General features: G+C 35.9%; 2 protein-coding genes across 2 annotated transcripts; one reads left to right on the forward strand and one right to left on the reverse strand.

Annotated features, from left to right (window-relative positions):
- The first annotated feature begins 1,871 nt into the window (after nt 1–1,871).
- Nucleotides 1,872–15,092, forward strand: LOC105051718 (calmodulin-interacting protein 111). The gene is given in 12 exon segments (XM_010932287.4): nt 1,872–2,281; nt 2,891–3,049; nt 3,274–4,139; nt 5,254–5,443; nt 6,563–6,644; nt 6,647–6,769; nt 8,575–9,077; nt 9,806–10,232; nt 12,911–12,991; nt 13,160–13,350; nt 14,241–14,682; nt 14,788–15,092. Coding segments are annotated over 11 exon segments (3,066 nt in total). The 5' UTR covers nt 1,872–1,981; the 3' UTR covers nt 14,385–14,682; nt 14,788–15,092.
- A 1,813-nt stretch (nt 15,093–16,905) lies between these two features.
- Nucleotides 16,906–20,152, reverse strand: LOC105051717 (protein MAINTENANCE OF PSII UNDER HIGH LIGHT 1). Its single transcript, XM_010932286.4, has 3 exons — nt 19,852–20,152; nt 18,177–18,311; nt 16,906–17,479 (listed from the first exon to the last, which is right to left on the reverse strand). Exons 1-3 carry the CDS (start codon nt 20,020–20,022, stop codon nt 17,114–17,116), a joined length of 672 nt encoding a protein of 223 aa, XP_010930588.1. The 5' UTR covers nt 20,023–20,152; the 3' UTR covers nt 16,906–17,113.
- Between the last annotated feature and the right edge of the window lie 1,963 nt (nt 20,153–22,115).

Below are 22,115 nucleotides of genomic sequence, written 5' to 3' on the forward strand. Positions count from 1 at the left end.
AAAAAAATATGTACCATCAAATAATTTAGTAACTAGGGTGAGATAACTTTTATTGTTTAATTAATGAATACTTTAATAGATCATAATTTATTTATCTAAGACTATAATTTTATTGTTAATTTAAAATAATAAAGAAAAATAAATTGTTCATCTAAATAATTTATTTTATAATAATAGAAATATTAAATTATAATATGTAGTGATCAATCAAATCAATCATTAATTAATGAAATCAATTATTTTATCTTAAATATTAAAAATGATGTGGCACGTGAGACTTGTGTGAATGGCTATGAAAAGAGGACTAGCACTTTGCGGTCTTGCACTAACAAGGTGTATATCAAAATATATATAATAACTTTTCAATTAGCTACTTGACGCTTAATTATGTAAAAAAAAAATTTTTTTAGAGATTTTTAATATTATTTTGAACTTTTATTCAATACAATTAAATCATTAAATTTTTAATTTTTTCAATTTGGATCCTAATTGTAATTTCTATTGACCTGCCGTGATGGAGTTATGACATATCTTATCTATATAGTAAAAATTTGCTTATATAGCAAAAAATGATGACGATGAAGAATGGTGGCTTTTATTCCCCAAATTAGCCCATTTTTAATTAAGATTTTGATCTATTAAGATCCAAAGCCCTTCTTTCTTTCTTGGTGCCTGAATACTAATAATGACCTTTGAAGAGATGGTGTTTGCCTTCGGTAATGAACACCAGGGACTTCTTAATTTCAGTGATAAAGATAATTTTTCAGTTTGTATACTAATTGTATGTATAAATGTGTTATGACTTTAGGTATTGTTTCCCATAATCCCTAATTCTTACACTATAGATTCCTCAGTCAATCTGAAAAATGATGTAAGATTACTTTAGTATCAAATATTAACAGTGATTTTGAGCAGAAAATTATCCAAATCATTGATGAGAGATGAGTGAAATGATGAAGTTAGGATAAAAGAGGTCGGAGGAGATATATTATTGTGTTAACTTTAATTTTTACTAATCTAAAAATAAAATCTCTTATTTCTATTACAAAAAGGTGAAAATATTAGAGAATAGAGATCCGGAGGGAGAGGATTTTTTCAATGATAGAAACCGTAGATAAAAGAAGATAGAAAAAAAGGAAAGAAGACTTCTAGAATTTTTTTTAAGATCGGCAAAAGAAGGTCACATAAGTAGATTATATATATCATGTGACAACTTAGCCAACCAGCAGATAGAAATTGGAACGAGAGTCCGAATTGAAGGAATTTAAAAGTTGGATAATCTGATTGCATAAAGTAAAAGTTTAAGATGAAATTGAAAATCCTCAAAAAATTTAAGATTTTTTTGCATAATTAAGCCAGTATTTTATTATAAAAAATAATGATGATATATGTGATATATAAAATATATATATATATATATATTGATAATAAAAAATTAAAATAAGATTTTGTATCTAACTAAAGTTTCCATAAATAACATCAAGTTCATTATTAGATGATAAAACTATTCACAATTTTAACTATTCTCTTTCTTTAATAAATTTTTAATGATAAATCCTCTCTATAAAAAATATAAACAAACAGAGAAAGTCAAAATTTAGTAAACTCAAAAATGATAGAAGTCCCAAGATTATTTTATAAGAGCTCAATGACTAATATTTTTTCACCATATTTTAAGGTATAATTTTTTGATTATCATTATTTAAATTTCAGCTTATACTTATATTTTTTTATTATTTTTATAAATTGTTCTTGTGCATAGTTATATTTTTTTGTACAAATCTTTATTATCTTTGTATGTATTTTTATCATTGTATATATGGTTATATATTGAAGAATAAGCATGTACAGCCCACCAGAGGCCAGGTATCAATTAACCTTTTTTTTTTTTCCCGGAAATTCTAACTCCAACTTCAAAGGCTAGATTATAAACCGGAGCCGCCGCCCGTCTTCTCCGAGTCTCGGGCTTCCGACCGCCGCCATGCCTTCGAAGGCCCGGAAGTCCTCCAGACCTCCTTCGACCGCCGCCGACCGCTCGTCCCTCCCCCGTTCTCCCGCGACCCCGGCTCGGGAACCGTCGGAGACCGGCGACGACGAAGCCCTCCGCTGCCGCCTCCTCTTCGACGCATCCGCCAAGTTCCCCGGTCTCATCTCTGATGCTGCCTTCCTTGGGAGGATATCCGAGACGGAGTCGTCTTTCTCCAAGGGAGCCCGTGCTACGGTTTGGCTCTCCGAGACCGCTATGGTCTCCTCCTCTTTCGTCCCCGGCTCCCTCGTTTCGGTACTCCCACATTGCTTTAGCCTTATCAGTTACTACCTTTTTATCTGGATTTTTTTACGTGAAAGAACTGAATTGATCATCATCATCATCTAATCACGCGAGTCTGACTTCATATTTAGAATCATACTCTGGGTTCGACTTTTGCTCCAAGGTTCGGCTTTCTCGCTTCTTGAAGGAAAAAGGACAATTTTCTGCATATGTATGTTCTTGATTCTTTATTCAGTGAGACTGGACATCAAGATGAGCTCATGTTGGGTCAAGTGATTAGATTTAAATTTAAAGCTTTTGCTGATATTTTCTGTAGAACTTGTCAGTAGGCAGGGGATTTTTATTGCATTTAAAGAAATTTATGGAAATAATACTCATTTTTCAGTGCATGTGAGTATATTCACTGTTTATTTGCCAGTATCTAGGTTGCTTCTGTTAATCTTCTCATATTTCTTTTAGCTGAAGATAAGTTAAGCACTTTGGTGAATAAATTGCACTGGGGCTGCATTGTTATTTGAATTCTTTTCTGTTTACTAACAACTGGTTAGGACAGTTGGGCGAGTCTTAATGATTTTAGCCCTAAAGTTATTGGTTTCTTTTTATTCTCTTTCACCATTGCAGGTATCACTTGCTGCGTCCTGCAAGAAACCTCTGGATAGCTTTCCACTTGATACTTTGGCCGAGGAGTGTGCTAGACATTTTGGATTTGATGCTAGTGATCGATTGACTGATGAACTGGGGAGCTACTTCGCAATTGCAAATGTTTTCCCTTCACGCAAGGTATGACTACATCTTGAATGACTAATAGCTACCTGGTTCCTTAGATCTGATCCTCTCATGCTGCACAATAGGGTCTTTGCTCTTATCACTAAGTTTATACCAAGATGGCTCGTGATTGTACCTTCTGTTTATCCTACTTTCAATTTACTCATAGCTCTTTGGAGAAAACATTATGTTATGGAAGCTCCTTCTGGTTCCTACATATTTTGTATGTCTTAATCTAGGTTCTCAAGAATGGAGTAAGGCTGTCATGGGGTCTTTCATGCACCATGGGCTTTCCTGCTTTGGGCAGAGCAGCATTTGTCTGCGCTATTGAAAACATGTCTAACAACCTAACCGGGACAGACAATATTACTCAGCTCTACCTGTGCAAGTGCAAGGATCTTTACCTAGATCTGGTTCCTCCAAAGCTTGGACCTATTACTTGCGGCAAAAGGTTATCTATCAATGATTCTTCAACTGAGTCAGTGTCAATTGGAAATTGGAAGGTTGCATCACCTAAGACTCCTTCATCCCATCAATCGAAGCTTTCTTCTCCTTTTGCCTCTCCAATGCACTTGAGAAAACCACATGACTGTGTACTAAGTGCAGATTCTTCTACATGCTTGGATGTCTCCACTGCAAGGTTGGTACTAGTAGATGAAAAAGTTAATGGACTGCTGCAGATTTATGCTGCGCGGTGGCTTTATGGACGCCATTTGCTCAAGGGGAACTTTGTGACTGTTCCAATATGTGGACAGATTTGGGTTTTCCTGGTGGATGGTTTGGATAAGTTACCAGCAGGTTGCTCTAATCAAGATTTAACTTCTGAAAATTATAACTTGCTGCCTCATGAGATTCAAATTCTTGGTTCTTTAGAACAAGTGCAAGCTGCTTTCCTGGTGGACTCAGGGACAAAAGTCCATTTTTCAGATTCCATGTTAGATGTGGGAACCACAGATAAAGTAGAACCGCCATTAGAGAAAATCGAATACGAAGCAAATTTTGATAATACTGCTGATGTCCCAAGATTGGGTGGCTTATCTAAAGAATTTGCAGCTCTGAAAGAAATCATTTTGTTTTCATTGGCGGACAAGGATGCGTTGCCAAGGTAGTCTCAATTTGTCCTTTATAGTTGCCTCTTTCTAGATATTGCACTCTTTGATCTTTTTTTCAAAAAATATGCTGGCCTTTATTTGTAGAGCGGATGGAGAGAAAATCTTACCTTTTGTATGTTTATCTGCACATGCCCCTTAGGTATTAAGATTTTCTCTGAACAAGATCCTTATGAAAGTAATCATGAGGGTATTCATGATTTAGAAGAACTAATGTAAGTGGTCGTCCATGGAAGGCTTCTTGGATTTTGAAATTGTAGCTGCACATTTGTCAATATGAAGGCTGCATGGTATTGGTGCATGAGCTGCTCAAATTAGCTGCACCACTCTGAAAGACAAACTTGTACTATAATATGCTACCTAAATGTTGATTATGAAAATATGCTTGAACCACTTTGACTCTCAGAAGAAGCTAGAAAGGAAAAGAAGAAGAAATAGGAGACTTTCACATCTCTTTTGGAGTCTAGACAATGAACTTTATAGGGTCAATATCTTTCACATCAGTTTTGAACTTCACTTTGCAATCTTCATAAACTCCTCCTCTAGTGAATATTCTTTACATCTCTTCTTAACGTTAGTCAATAGAGTGTTGCATTTGAGGAAGGAAGGGGAACAAAAATGCAGGATTCTGATTCTGATAGATGGCATTCACTGAAAAACAAATACTCTATTTAAGGATGTGCTGATATTTATCATATCCTGATAGGTAAAAATAATATAGTTTTTTAATATAAGCTTTGAGGTACAAAGTGTATATACTCTTCATGTATTAATACCTTCAGGTTAGTCTTCTACATAATATACTTCTAGGAGCCCAATGAATTTAGTAGCCATTTTCAACCTGTCAGTTGTCAAATGGACTTGAAGATCTTGCTGATGCTTATATTTTATGGCACTTTCATAGGTTATGGTAGGTTGTATATGATGTATAAACATTCAATCTTCATTCCTTGATGTTATACAATTGATGACTGAGAACATTTGCCCTAATAAGCGTGGGACCATGGTTTACTTCCTCCTTGAGATGGATTGTTTAACAATGGGGAAATATCTCTTCCTTTTGTTTGTTAATACTTTTGGGTTAATTATTATTGTTGTGTTGTATAACAGGTACAAAGGTGTTCTTCTTTATGGTCCACCTGGCACAGGAAAAACATCTTTGGCATCTTCTTGTGCTCATGATGCTGGTGCTAGCCTGTTCTGTATCAATGGGCCTGAAATTATTAGTCAGTACTATGGAGAAAGTGAGCAAGCTCTGCATGAAGTTTTTGATTCAGCTAGGCGGGCCTCCCCTGCCGTGGTTAGATTACTTCTTTTTAGTTCACAATGCCATCTCGTGTTCTTGTTTGTTTCCCTGGTCCAAAGATTTGCTGATATATTTTTAAACCATTACCATCTGCTTTATTAGTTTTCTATATAATGTGTGGCTATGACAATAGGTTGTTGAAGAAAAAATAATCAAATGAACCAGAAAAGGAATATGGATGATTAATAGTAAATTGAGATTGCTATCTGTGGTTTTATATTTTATACAAATTCAACCACTTCTTAATTAAAACGACCGTCTGTTTTTCACGTATAGTGGTCTTGTGTCGAACGGATTTGTTTTCCTTCTTATTTTTTGAATTTGTCTTGTATTTTAAAGTCATTTTCTCCTGAACATTTTTTCTTTTGAATTTGCAAAAGATATCATTCATTTGTGGCATTTAGCTATCAAGCTTGGTTGGATGTAACAGATTGTTAATTTTACTAGTTTTTTCTCTTGAAAAAAAGGATAGAATAGAAAACCTAGAACTCTGAACTTGATGCAGTGGATTCATTAATGTGACGGCGAAAAATGAGTACGCCCACCTTTAAAAAGGATTTAAGATACATGTTCCATAAAGAGAGTTTGAGAGAGCTTACTTGCAAATGTTGCCTTATGAATTGTATGCAATATTTTGTATGTCTTGAATCTTGATGCATCATGTTCTCATTATCAATCAAAAATATGTGTGACCGGCAGCCAAGAATAAGCATACATGTTGACTATTACTTCTGGTCAGTGGAGTCACTTTGATATCGCATCCATCCAGTGTTAACTATTTAAGTTACCTCATACTGATCCACATGATTTTCTTCACTACTCATGATCAGCTTTGAATTACCTCAGCATGACAAAATCTCATCCTCTGCTAATGTTTTTCATTATATTTGCAACCCTCTCATTTTGTACATGGTGCATTATGTGCTTGTGGTTGTTGAAGTCACTGGCATTGCTTTTATAATGGGCATGACCTTTTGTTTTAGTATTTAAACTGTGTGATATGTGATATGTATTTTACTATGATTCACTTGTTGAGAGACATTTCATTGTATTGATGAGCCAGGGTCCACTTATCTTGCGTATGCATTAATTACTAGTTTTGTTGTCATCAAGGTTTTTATTGATGAATTGGATGCCATTGCTCCAGCACGAAAAGATGGGGGTGAAGGATTATCTCTCCGAATGGTTGCAACACTATGAAATTGATGGACGAGATAAATAGAGGTGATCGTGTTCTTGTAATTGCTGCTACAAATCGGCCTGACAGCATCGATCCTGCTTTGAGGCGACCTGGAAGATTGGATCGAGAAATTGAAATAGGTATTCTCCTACAATTTCTATTATTTGTGCTCTTGAAAGATAAGAGCATCCATGCACCAATATGCATGGTCTGCATCACAACAACAAACATAACAAAAGAGAAAGCAATTCACTTAATTGTTCAGCTTTGTGTTTTGATGTTTGTTTTTTCTTAAAAAAAAAAATATAATAACGAAGATGAAGCACTAATCTGGACATTTTGATTATTTCTTGTTAATTGACTTCAAATTTCATTCTTTTAGTGATAATATAGGTGAGCTCTTTTTTGTTTGTTTGTTTGTTTTTGTCTATGTTGTGCCATGTTGGTCTCTTGAAAGGGTCACAGCAAATGTTTTGTTGTAAATTCTGGAGGTAAACAAAGCTATACCACTTAATTTGCATGAGTTTGTAGAGTTGGAAAGAACCAAAGGAGGTGCTGGTGAATAGCCAAAGACTATCAAATATGCATCATGTTAATGAATAGGGCATTTATCTGTAAATTACTATACAAGAATATTTTAAATAGATTTTGAGAGGATATTGTTAAAGTAAACATATTGAAAAGTTTTTGTTCAATGACCAAGGACTCGTGTTTAAGATAGTGCTATCAGCAGTATGTTATGGAACATACCAAGGTTTTATGTCCCGATGGGACAAGGGGCGTCCTGGCCGTCCCATCCCGTTTATGTGAGAAAACGGGATCGGGACTCCGAAACCCATCCATGTAGGAAGAGAAGAAGAAAGAGAAAAGAAAGAAAGGAAGATGAAGAAAGGAAAAGGTGAAAGAAAAGAAGAAGAAAAAGAAAGAAAAGAAGGAAGAAAGAAAAGAGAAAGAATTAGAAAAAGGAAAAAAAAAAGAAGGGATAAGAAAATGAAACAAAAAGAAAAGAAAAGAAAGACATATAGAAGAAAAAGAAAGAAAAGAAGGAAGACAAGAAAAAAAAAAGAAAGAAATGAAAGAAGAAGAGATATCTATCGGGATGTATGATCGGGACAGCTGTCGGGACGGGATGGGGCTGCGGTTCCATAGAGATACTGAGACACCTCTGTCCCATGAGATTTAAAACCTTGAAACATACCATATTGGTCTCTGTTTGATGGTTTACGTACTTGCTGCGTAAATTGACAATAGAAAGCCATCAAGCTGGGTGTCGCTTGTTCATGTGTTTTCATTTTTAGCAATTGAATTTATGCATATTAGATCCAGCTTTTCCGGAGCAAGTTTTTACATATTGGTTTAGTGAACTAATAATGGTGTTAATTTGTGTTTTGAGTTGCTATTGTACAATATTTTGTTCTTTATCAATGTTTGTTAGAAATAAGAATGCATATCCAAGGGGATTTTTGGTATATCACGCATTATAAGAACCAAACGTATTTAATTTTTTGACAAGTTTGGGTGTTAATAAGAATTAAACATGCTATAAGAGGAATATTCTGGCACATTTATTTTTCTGATCAGTTTGAGATGCATACAGTCTTATTGTCAATCTGGAAAATTTTAGAATTATTTTAGAATTATGTGTTGTATCTTTTGTAATTTTTCCTTCCAAAAAAAAATAAATGTATTCTTCTGTTGCATATTCTGCATCTTTGCTTTAGAATATACTAATCAGTGGTTGTTTTCATGATATCTATATACTCTAAATTGTAATATTATCTTTGAGATCCTAGTAAACTAACTGCTAACCAACAAAAGTAGTCTGCAGCATCACACATCATATTGTAACTAACTTTAATGAAACACAAGATGTTTGTGTTCTGTTCAGATCAAGTTTGATTGATTATTCATTATTCTTATAATTTGCTTTTTTGACCTACTCCAGGAGTGCCATCTCCAGAACAGAGATTGGATATACTTCGTACCCTTTTATGTGAGATGGACCACTCCCTTACCAGCACAGAAATTGGATCTCTGGCTTTGGCTACACATGGATTTGTAGGTGCTGATTTAGCTGCCCTTTGCAATGAGGCCGCAATGACTGCTCTTCGCCGCCACATCAAGCTAAGAGGTCTATGCAAGCAATATAAGAAAACATTTGGTGAACCTGATGGAGATGTAGCTGGTATTCAAGGCTCTGGTACTTGCAAAGATGAGGATGGAGCATCTCTGGATCAGGTGAGTTTGTTGTCATCGTCACTGTCAGAGCTGAGTGTGTCATCAAGGCCCGTTTCTACTGTTGGTTCTCAAGGGACCCTAGAATGTTGTGTCCCTTCTCAACATGGATCTTATAGACCTCATGAAGTGGAAGAAGAAATATTGCTTAAAGTGTCTGCTGAAGATTTTGAAAAGGCCAAGATGAAAGTGAGGCCCAGTGCCATGCGTGAGGTAATTTATTTTGTTTTCCTTATTCTATACTTATATCTTTGCAGTGCTGGTTCCAGTTGGTTCCTTGCCTTAGTCCAGATGGCAAGAGCCATACGGTGCTGGTGCTGGTGGTGGGGCCTTCATATCATCCTTACCCGGACCCTCCATGGTCCTGCATCCATTGCATCATCTTCACCCTGTGGACCAATCACCTTGTGTCTACCTGGAAGTCCAGACAATAAAGGCCATTGAGGATCTGTACTCTACTTCTACTGTCCTATGTGTTAATAATGTGCATACATATAATGTGCACTCTTGAGAACCTAGTCTCACATCTGGCCAATCTACTTGTATGAAAATTTGTCTGAGACTGATGGATAATTGAGCCAATTCTTTCAATTGGAAGATTAACTTGACAACTCACACACCATCTGGATTGTCCTTTTGCAATCCTGCCTGTTGTAGCCCTATATATTGTATGGTATGATAAAAACACATTCTGAGACGGCCATATTCCAGTTGCTGTTTCCATGATTTTCACTTCACGAAGGCTGTTGGTTTGAATTGGTTATGAACACTATTGCACGCTTATTCTTCTATGGATAATTAAACACTTGTGCATATGTTGGCATATTCATTCAAACACACTCATATGCCTTATGCGTGTATACTTTTTTGTTTTTTTTTTTTTTTTTTTTTGGTGGCATGCTTGAGATGCACAAAATAACATCATGCTTTTTCATCATCAGGTAATGCTTGAGCTTCCAAAGGTATGTTGGGAAGATGTAGGTGGCCAAGCTAAGGTCAAGAAGCAGTTGATTGAAGCAGTCCAATGGCCACAGATATGTCCAGATGCATTTAAACGCTTAGGAATTCGTCCTCCAAGGGGTTTATTGATGATTGGCCCGCCAGGTTGTAGTAAGACCTTAATGGCTCGAGCAGTAGCTTCTGAAGCAAAATTGAACTTTCTTGCAGTCAAAGGCCCTGAACTTTTCAGCAAATGGGTTGGGGAATCTGAGAAGGCAGTGAGATCTTTATTTGCAAAGGCGAGGGCTAACTCTCCAGCAATTATATTCTTTGATGAACTAGATGGCCTTGCAGTCACACGTGGGCAGGAAAATGATGGGACATCTGTTGCTGACAGGGTCCTAAGCCAGTTGCTTGTGGAAATGGATGGTATGTGTAATGAATCTTATTTCAGTAATATCTTAGAATAGGTTGTTTTAAGTCAAATCTAGCAACCATCTAACGTGCTTCATCTGTAAATGCTGTCACTTTTGGACTGGATTGTTTTTAAATAGTGATGCCTTGATTATTCATGAAGCACCATTGCCATAATATTTAACTCATCAGAAAAGCATTTGAAAGGTACCTGTAAAATAAAATAGACCTCAATATGCTCCGTTCCCTTCAGCAGACACTATTAAATAAAGTTTCCACTGCTACGCTGCTATGTTCCTCTAGAAAAAAGAGTTCCTATCAAGCGGAGACACACACACACACACACATCCCTCTTTTTTGAGAAAAAATGATCAAGTAGCAATATCAGTGTTCTCTGTTTAACAGCATGGACTTTGCCATGCAATTATGTCTAGCAACAAGAAGCTGCATAGCTCAGATGCTTTGCAGAGGCACTCTCTAATTGAAACTCATTCCACAATCAAAGGCTCCATTTGCATATTCATTTTAGTGCACCATCCGTCAATTGATGACATCTTGGATAAGGATGAAACTTTTAATGAATGATTAATGCCCAGAGCTGCCCAATTATTGACTTCGCCTCAAAAATTCAGGGAGCATCCAAAGGAGTTAGCAATGCTATGTGATTACAAATTTCTTCTTGATCACTATCATCACTTCAGCCATCCTAGAGGTGGCCTGCTGATTATATGGCATGGCTTGACTGTCATGCTCATGAAACCACTTATTCAAAATGTGGCTCCTAAGTGTGTGAACTTCAGTTAAATAAAGGCACCATATCTGCATGCAACTTGATCACATGTTAGCTACCAGTCTTAAGAACCAATAATTTGCATTATTTTTTGATAGGAAACATATTTGTTTTTTTTCCCTTTTTTTTGGGATACCTCTCTCATCGCACTAAATTGAATTGGAGTTATGCCTCTAGGATTTGTTAGGATTTTTGTTGAAGAGTCAATGCGGTTTTACATTCTGAAAATTGAAGAAATTTTGGGTCAAATCCATACTACTGATCCATGAACCAGTCTTTTGAAGTGATATAGAGTATGGAATATTTGTATTGTTTGTTCTTACCCCAAAAAGAAAAAAAAAATGCTCAAACCAAGTTTACAAACACTAAATATATACTATATATTATTCACACATGCATAACATAGGGATGGCAATGGGTCAGGTATGGGTCGGGTCAGCCAATACCCATGCCTGCCCCGCAATTAAAAATCTCATACCCATATCTGCCTAGGGTTGGAGCACATCGGATAAAGTAGATGGTGCGGGTCAAGTCGGGTAAAATAATTGTAACTTCGAAAGAGGGATTTAGATTAACGTTTTATTGAGTCGGGTTTAGGGCGAGGCATACTATTATACATACCTGACCCTTATTTGTTTTGGATATTTTATCTGGAACCCATACCCACCCCGGGTTTTAATCACGTCAGGTAAAAATCACCCTATTCGGATTAGATTGGGTCGGGTATTTGGTGGGTTGGCTACAATTGCCATCCTTAGCATAACCATATCTCTGCAAATTGATCACATGCTAGCTACTATATCACATGCTAGCTACTAGGCTCAAGCTGCGGTTGTAGGAACCCATAGTCTGCATTTCTTTAGTTTTTTGTTTTTTTCTGAGAGGAACCATAATTTGGGTTTTTTCTTTCCCTCTCTTTCATCACATTGAATTGAGTTCATCTAGGGTTTGCTAGGATTTTTGTTGAAGAGCTGAAGTGGTTTAATTTTAGCTTTTGAAAATTAAAGAATTTTTGGATCTAATCCATACAGTCACGTGAAGTGATGCGGAATACTTTGTATCGTCTGTTCTTACCCAAATGAACTGCTTTAGCAAGTTGACAAACACTGAATGCATGCATATACAAATATTAAATACACATATACATAAGTTTTAACCTTTAAATTTTATTAGAGGTTTGGATCACTATACTTGGAGTAAATGGTCCAATGTGCGTGTGAGAGTATGCAATTTGTGAAATTGTATAAATTCAAAAAATGGTTTCTTCAACTATTAAGAATGGTCATATGATGTGTATTAGTCAATTGGTTGGTGTTGCTTCAGCAAACCATGCTTATATTATCAAAAAAAGGGGCCTTGCTTGAGAGACTAAAAAAATAAAAGGGCATTCTAGTGCACGAAACCCCTATCATCAGAGACAGTCAGATTTATGCAGCCTTGTCCTTCCATGTGGAAAGATTATTTCTGTGTTTTGAACCTACAACACTAGATCACAATGGAGTGACCTCATTGTTGTGCCAAGGGCCCAAGGCTTGCCCTAGGGAACAAGGGCATCCTAGTGCACGAGGCTCCCAGCACTATGAGTCTTGGGAGGGTTAGATGGATGCGGCCTTAGCCCACCTAGATCCTAAAGGAATGCTTTCTTTTTAATCAGGTGGATGTGCAACTCCAATAGTTGTTTTTAATCATCTTCTGGTTATCTATTACTGAAAATCAAATTTTAAATTTAGTGTATCATTATGGATACACTAGAAGGAACTCTTTTTAATTTCCCTACATTATCATCTGTAATGTATTTATTTGAAATGTAGTATCTTCAAGTTTCAAATTATCTCATTAACATTCATCGTCTTGTTTGGACTTGATTTCATGTTATATTCTTAGCTAACCATGTCAAATACAGGTTTGGACCAAAGAATTGGTGTTACAGTTATTGCAGCTACTAATCGCCCTGACAAGATTGATCATGCCCTTCTCAGACCAGGTTCTACCATGACTTTATCATTAATCTGGCTTTTTTACTTGTTTTGTTGCTCGTGTTTGCTGCCATTGAATCCATAACCTCACCTTCTTCACTTTTTGTGTTTGTTTCTTTACTAGAATATCTGAAAACTATTTCTATGGCCCAGCTAATAAATAATCACTGGAACAGGACGCTTTGACAGACTGTTAGATGTCCAGCCACCAGATGAGGGTGATCGTGAACATATATTCCGAATTCACATGCGTAACATGCCTTGTAGTCCTGATGTCCAGACGAAAGACCTTGCTAATCTTACTGAAGGGTATACTGGGGCAGATATAAAGCTGATATGCAGGGAAGCAGCTATTGCTGCACTCGAAGTATGTTGATTTACTTATTCAACTATTATTTGTGTAACATTTGGGAACACACAAAGCACCAATCTGTTACTGAAATATCTATTATGAAAAACTGGCTGTAAATACTAAACAGAAATTACTGAAAGTAAAAACGTTTGCATTCGTTTGAGTGGAGAAGAGGGGAAATGTTCCTGTTGACCTACAAGGCACATAATTGGAAACCACCATATCAGTGTATATGACTTTTTAAGGATCAAGATTATGACCATAAATCCATAATCAGTCAATATTGTTGCATATTTAGGTCTGGGTATACAAATTTTATTTTGTCATCTATTTACAGTTATACAAGTCTTTGCTACATCCTTTTGCCTGCTAATATCCAGGCCATAAGGCCCAGTTCCAGGAAAAGGAAAACCAGGGCGATCTGCCAGCACAGATCATTGCTACCCATCTAATGCTTGCTTTGTGGGGCTTATTGAACTTGATTGAACCATCTCATTTTTCTTTGTTTTTCCATACATTATATTTTCTGAGGACTTAAAATAATGTACACCAATCACTTCCACCTCATGAACTTTCTTATTTTGCAGTTGACTTGTGCTTCGTTTATTTATTGTTAATCTCACCAAGACTCTCATTATAGACTGTGATTTTAGATTTCTATGTATATCAATATTCTTTTTCCTTTAAATTCATTCATCATATGATTTCATATTACTTACCATTGATCCTATTCAAAGAGCATGGCAAACTATAATCTGCGTTTTTTCCTTCACTGGCAAGTTTTGATCCAATGATATTCTTGAAGTGCATCTTTAGTTCATTTACCACTTTATGCTATTACTTGGAGCACCATTAGCCTTTCTTGTTCTAATATGTTTATTGATGTATGATTTGAATCTCATCAGGAGAACCTGGAGATTTCTGAGGTATCACTGGCACACTTTAAGATTGGAATCAGTAGGGTACAGCCATCAAATGTTCAATTTTATCAGGAACTTGCAGCACAGTTCCGAAGGCTTGTTGACACCGGCTGTGTCAGAGATGAGTGAACCAAAGGAGCTCTTAGTCGTGTGTCTACCTTCTGTTCTTCTCCAACTCAGCTCCTTTGGTTGTGGTAGATCACATCCCATTTATTGGTTCTCTATTCATTGTCATTGTAGGGAATATTACTTAATACAGTCTTGAGCCTGTCTTAGAGTATTTGCAGCCTCAGAGTACCAACCACACATTGGTTCGAAGTGCAGGAGAGTGGCAATAGAGGCTCGCAGTCATGCTCCTGTTTGTGATGTCGTCGGATGTGAGGATCTGGATGATCTGACACTCTTGCAGTTTTGGCTGCATTTACTGGTATTGATAACTCGTTATCCTGTATGTACATTTCTATGAAATGCTTACTTCAGTTGATCTTCATTCCTTAGGTTCAAAGTTACGAGGTCAAATGCTTTTCATCAGGTGACAAATTGATATAAAAAATTTCAGCACCAAGCTGAAGCAGTTTTGACTTTTGTTTGCTTTGTTGGGGGAGAGGCTTGGACGACTGCGTCGCTGGAAGTTCATTACTGCCGTGGAAATACTACTACATTTGACTTCTGTATACTAGTTTGTCCATTTCGTTTGCATTTCTTGTGCTGGTTAATTTATTGATTTGTCAATTATGTCTTGATCTTCATTTTGCTTGCATTCTGTATTGAATCAAGTTGAGCATGGACTTGATGAGAGGTTCCTCACCATAGTAATGTAACTTTATTGGTCATCCTCGATCTATTTTTGCATTGTGAAGACAAGCCTGCTTCAGGGAGATTTTCTAGGCAGTGAGAGCTGGTTGCGACACAAACGGATGTGGCCGGAAAGAGAGCTGTAACCACGTTTGTTGCGGAAGTACCCTTATAGTTATAAGGGTGGTAATTGGATCGGGTCAGATATAAATGGATCAGGTTAGATATGGTTCGAGGCAAAATTTTTTTCATCTGGATCAATTTTATTTATTTAAATAAATTAGATTTTCAAATTCAAATTTGATCTACTTAATAAATAGGCTATCTGGACAGATTTGTTTACGATTTATTTGAAAAAAATTATAAAAATTTATTTGTTCTCTATTGTCTTTGGTTTTTACAGTTCTGTTTTCACTACATCTCTATCTTCTTTTTAGCCTCCGCCTTTACCGCACTCTTCATCGTCTCTAGCTCTGCTCGGCTGATTGTCCTTTTTGTGCTTTTGCCTCTAGCTTTATCCAACTGGCCACCCTCACTTCCAATTTTACCCTCGCTGCACTCTCGGTCGCCTCTTCAGTCTCCGTCCAATCGGAGCTCATAGCCTCTTCCAACTTCGTTCTTGATGGCTTGCTGGAGCTCTCGCTGCCTTCAATTTTGCCTTATCGACTGTCTCTAGTTCCGTTCTTGATGGCTTGATCGCATCCTCGGTCGTCTCTAATCCTTCGTGGCTCCGCCTCATCACCTGATTAAGAAATGGAGGATATTGTGTGGCATCAGTTTATGACTTGCTGTCTTTGGCCCTCTGCGGCTTCACCCTTGACCAGACTGATCCCTTAAACACTTTGTGCATGGCAGCGTGAAGAAGAAAAAGGAAAGGACAAGAAAACAGGCTGCGCACCGCATGGGAATTAGGAGCAGCCCAGCTGCCCGCTACTCAATTTATTTGAATGGCTTATATGCTAACTAAATTGATCCAATCTAAAACTTAAATGGGAATTAGGAGCAGCCCAGCTGCCCACTACTCAATTTATTTGAATGGCTTATATGCTAAATTAATCCAATCTAAAACTTAAATAGGTTAAAACAGGTTAAACATCTAAAAATTAAACTCAATCCAAATAATAAATATTTAAATAGATTAAATGGATTGATTTGTCTACGATTCGAATCTATTTAGTCCAAATCCAAATTTATTTATAATAGATCAAACATGGATCAAATTGATGGATCGGATTATATTTTACCACCCTTGCTGCAATACCGTAGATCTAACCATGGCTGTTGTGTCAGATAAGTTGCAGCCGTTGGTGAAAATCTTTTGCTGACAGCTTTAAGCAAACTTTCCCAGATCAGAACGGCTGGGGAAGATTGAAGAAGGAGATATTGGGTCCGGTAGACTTCAACAAGTAGTACTCGAGCTGGAACAGGTGCAAGTTGGACCAGGAAGGTAGCCAGATCTTGGACCCTGATCTTGAACACTTTTCTTATGAATTTAAGAACAGAATAACATAAACATTTAAAGCCACAACTTAAATTTCATATGTGAAAAGTTAATGACTGAAGCAACTGGGAAGTGAAACAAAGTCCAAGGCCGAAATGTTAAATCCACAAACTAGTTCCTTTTGTAATACTTGCATTCTTGAATAAAATCAGAAAGCCCTAAAGCTAACCATCCTCAGACATTTGAATTGGTACAGAGCTCATCATAATTCCTTGAGGGAACTGCTATGGTTTCAGGAAACATGGTTTTGCGCATCATAAATTCTTTCAAAGGTCTCGAACACTGCAAATAGGTCAAGTGTATCATTATGTTCATCACAAGAACGATGAAGAAGGCAGGCCGGCAGAAGATGGATTATACAAAAGCACTTGCATTAATCACAGGTTTGGTCATGTATATGCCAAAACATATCTCAAATACAATTTAGTGCTACAAAATTCATTGTACATTCTCAGAAGTAGAGGCTGAGGCAATGCTCAAGAAACATTGCTTATACTTGCAGTTAGAAAGCCCTGCATGTTCCTTTTACTCGACTTGGAACTTCACGCACATTAGAATTGCTTTATGATTGCATACCCGAAGGAACTTGAGGTTCAGGGGGGACCGACGCTTCTATGGTCGAATAACTCGAAGATTCAGGAGGCACTGTGGCTTCTAAATTGGGAGAAGTTTGAGATTCGGGGGGGACTGAAGCTTCAACAATATTGACTGGCTTGAACTTGTTGATGTAGTAACTTAGAGGTGGTCCAGAGTAGTCTATGCTCTGAACTTGTGGTTGGTTCTTACCAACCAGGAGAAGAATGGAAGAGGCTGCAGCGATCGATAAGAGGGCCACGCCAGCAGTAATGGCCACAGTATTCTCAGCTCCCTCTGCTGATGTGCCCGCACTCCCTGAGCTTATTGCACTCTCTGCCACATAAACTGCAGGCTGGAGAACATGGTGTTTGTTAAATCAATTGATACAATACGCTATCAACAGATGGGAGAAGCAACTCAAAGATTCGAATTAGTTTATGCTCTAGAAAGAAGAAAAAAAAAAAATGTCACAACAATGTGTTGCAATATATAAGTCTCCATCCATGATTAGTTATTTATTGCTTGCCATGACAATGGTTTTGTGTATAAATTCAGCGAGATCACATTACTTTTTCTGCCTCGTGTGAAAACATCATAAAAGAGCATGAACTGATCTTCTTTTTTGACAAAGCAGTTTTATAAGATATATGGTTAACAGGACAATTTGCATTTCTATTAAGAAAGAACTAATGACCTCAAGGTACAGGGTCTGTTACTCTATTACTTGGTCGCGGAAATTAAAGACTCATGATAATTTCAAGGCTTGTGAACCAAAATTCAGTGAAAGATTAGTTAGAGTCTACTCCGAAACTAAAGAACCAACCAACTCTGAAGGGCTTCATATCGTATCTCCTGATTTACCATCCAGGACTAGTTGTGATATTTGGGACAAAATTTCCATAACTAGTAAAGGCATATGGTAAAGATTATGAACCTAATTGTCCTGTGAAATCAACAATTCTGAAGGACTTTCAAGATCTATGTTACCCCAAAAAAATTCATAAAATTGTGGAAGCCATGGTGGAGTAGATGGCAAACTAAACACGAACCTCAACTGAGTATATATTTGTTTGTCCAGCAGTATCTTTCTCAACATAACCAGTCCAACCCCGTTTCCGAGGTGGGTATGTCCCAACGACCTTTGTTCTCTCCTCAGCCAACCATTCCATGCTGACCTTTCCAACCTGCAAATCTCGTAGAAGTCATTTTTCAGCTACATTGCATTCGAGCAACCTTACAATATATTATTTCTGATTTCATATAATTCTTAAAAATATAACCACTTCTAACAAAGCAGAACATCTAAGCAGTTCCTATTACTGAGAACATGCAACTTTAAAAGATGTGTAGCATTGATAGGGAATTAAACAGAAATTGAAAAAAGGACATTTGGTTTAAGCAGCAAAAAGAGACTGATAATCTAGTACATGACAATGTAGTAAATCAATGAAAGTGAAAACTGCTTACAACTCATCTCTTCTAACACTTTGGCAGCAATCAAAAGAAGAGAATATAACATCAATCAGTTAGGAAGATGAAAAAATGTGACATGAATGCTCAGAAGCAACATTTTTTTAGAAATACCATAATTGTGCAATGAATTTTGCTGTCGATTTGGAACAAAGATGTCTTATAGTGTCAACCACCAGGCACAATCTGTATTCCAGCTCTACAGTTTCAAGCAGTGCTTTTTTTGTCTTATAATAGCACCCTCTGTTGAAATAATTATTTGTATCAACTATAAAGAGTCAGCAACATCAACATGTATCGGCAATCAAATTATGAAAACTACAAAGAAAAGGGCAGTAGCTGTCTCTTGCAATTTGAAGGGCTGAGGTTAATATGACAGTCCGAATGTTCCAGTTTTGAAGCATAGACATTTGCAAAGTGTTGGGTTCGAGAAGCAGTGGAAACAAGCAATTATTCCTAATAACATGGGACAGGAAATTCATAATTCATAACTTGTATAATTAATTTTCTTTCTTTTTTTAAGAACAGAGGAGTGAAAATCATAAGGATGTTTATGATCAGATCAACTTGAATCTCAGTATATATTACTCTAGATGTAATTCAACCAACAAGTATTTAAAGACATTGATGTTGTATATGGCGACAATGGATATCCGAGAAGACAATACCACAATATCAACTACCCCTCCAAACATTTTTGTAAAAAAAGATCCACCTATCATGTAAAAAAGTTATTTCTGTAACACGATATCTAAATGTATAACCACATGCTTTTAGCCTCTTCACAACATCTGAGAAACTAAAAGAAGAGAGGACCAGAATAGCACGTGATTTGAAGGAAACATAATAGACGAACCCATCCAAATAAAACCAAGCATAAAGTATCTAAATTCAGTCAGACCAAATCAAACAATGAGTTAGAATTGACACAAAATTGACCATGTTAAAATAAAGCCTAAAACTCACCAACGTCTTATTAAAAAATTAAAAACTTCTGAAGAAACTGCAAGGATGCACCGTGGAAAAAAGCATATTTTTGTTTAGAAGACTTGTATTTAAATCCTATCTGACAATAACATCAAAATAAACAAATTAAGATGGCAAATTTCAAGTCAAGCAACATGACATGAGTTCATATAAAGCATTCTAAGAAACCCCAATTTTTTTCTTTTCTCCGAATGAAAAGGAAAGAACCAGAAGAATGATTAGATGAGTTCAAGTAAGAAAGAATTAAAGCAAGAGAAGAGTATAGACCTCCTTATCCGGAGCACACTCTTCGGCATTGCAGTCAGATTCTTCTGTGGAAGCGTTCACGGTGAAGAGCCTCGTGTTCCATTGGACAATCCTTTGGGGCTTTCTTAGAATCCTCTTGGAGGGAAACACGCAGGTGTTGGCAGATATTAAGGACTGGGAGCTGCAGGCCATTGGAGACCTTTTTCTTTTCAGAAGATTGGTGACCCGGTGATTTTGAGAACACAAGCAGAATATGAAAAAAAAAAAAAAAAAAATCTTTGGGGGGCGTGGGTGGGGTCAAGGAGGAGAAGATGGTCGAACAGAGAAATCTCAAGGCCACGTTTTGGATGGAAGTTTGAAGGAGCAGAAAGATCTCGGTTGGGAAATGCTTTTTTTTTTTTTTTTGAGTGGATTTAGCGTCGGCCACGTGTTACTACGGTCCATGGAAGGAGAAATTATTGCATGCACCAGGTGCAAGTGAACCGGGGCAAACCGCGGAGCATATGCACGGTGGATAGCGCGCAATCGGGAATTGGTGACATAGAAAGGGTAGCGTGGCGTGTTATCCTCAGGTGCACGCAACACGGTGGCCCATGGAAGACCACAAATGGGCCAACGCCGAGCAAGCTGGAAATGCGCAAATGGCCGGTTAGTCCATAATCCACATCATGTCAAGTTTTCGGTTCCCAATGAAGATGTGTGGTGGTGATAGGCAAACCATCACAGCTGCCAGACGACCTTGCTTGGGAAGTCGTGAGAGAGACCTTTTGGCACCGGACGTCGAACTGCTTGTTCTCTTGCCCACTGCTCTACGGGATTTTAATTCCTAATGAGTAATGGGATTGGAGTTTGGATTTAGGATTGAATGAGAGAAGGCTATCTCCACGTTGGTCTACTATGTTTATGGTATGGCAATTATTAAGCGGAATATCCTTCGGTACAATAGGTATCGAGTAATATGCATATGGTCTGATTAGGAGCGACCACTCTAATTCATTGATGGACGAGGATGAATCCTGACTCGAGATTAGAGTCACCTTTTAAGACTTGAGTTGTGTGCGACCGTATGATTTTTAAAATTAATTTTTTATATATATATATCTTCTCAAATATTTAAATTTATATAAATATTTTTTTTAAAATTAATATATATATATATATATATATATATATATATATATATATATATATATATCTTCATAAAATATAATTTTTTGCATATATATCTATATTATCTAACACCGTTAAAAATTAATGATTTAAAATTAAAATGACTAAAATATCCTTATGAATAGATATGCAAAAAAAAAATTTATAAGGATATATATGTAAATAATAATTTTACGAGGATATTCATGTAAATTTAAATATTTACAAGGATACACAAAAAAAAACTCTTGACATAAATATATCTCTTTTGGTTTGTTAATTCTTTCCTTATTCTAATAGAGAAAATTAATATATACAACTAAAATCATAAATTTATTTAATTTATTAATTTATATAGATAAAATAATCTATTTATCAAATGATAGATCAAAATTATTTTATCTAAAAAAAGATAAATCATAATAATCCATGTTTCCTCTAATGTATAATAATATGCTTCTAAAAAAATTATCTAAACCTGATATTAGATGGATAGCTTATATATTTGCATAGAATGGACATAGTTGTGGATTTAGACATTATATAATAATAAAAATTTATAATCTTATTATATTTTATCTTAAAGTTTTTTATCAAAAATATTTTTGTGAAGTGTATAAAGTTTATCATATTGTTATAAGATGGACATAATCGTCCCATCTTGCATAAAAATAAAATAAAATATAATATTTTAATATATAAAATATTATATAATATCATCATCGTATTGTTATATTATGCAATATATTACACATTATAGAATAAGAGAACCTAAATCCATCCAAACGAAATAGATAAAAATTAAATTAGAATTTTTTGTGTGTATCTTTCTAAACATTCAAATTTGCATGAATACTCTAATGAAATTGCTATTTATATATATACCCTTATAATTTTTTTTTCATATTTATTAATAAAAATATTTTAGTCATTTAAATTTTAAACCATTCATTTTTTAATGGTGTTAAATGATGTTCATACATATGCAAAAAAAATAAGAAAAAAAAATATACATGCAAAATAAGTATTTCATAAGGATATACATATAAATTATCAATTTTAAAAAAATATTTACATAAATTTGAATATTTAAAAAGATATACAAGCAAAAAAAACTCAAGTTAAAATGAATATTA

This window comes from Elaeis guineensis, chromosome 9 (genome assembly GCF_000442705.2).
Source record: "Elaeis guineensis isolate ETL-2024a chromosome 9, EG11, whole genome shotgun sequence".
In the NCBI taxonomy this organism is placed as follows: domain Eukaryota; kingdom Viridiplantae; phylum Streptophyta; class Magnoliopsida; order Arecales; family Arecaceae; genus Elaeis; species Elaeis guineensis.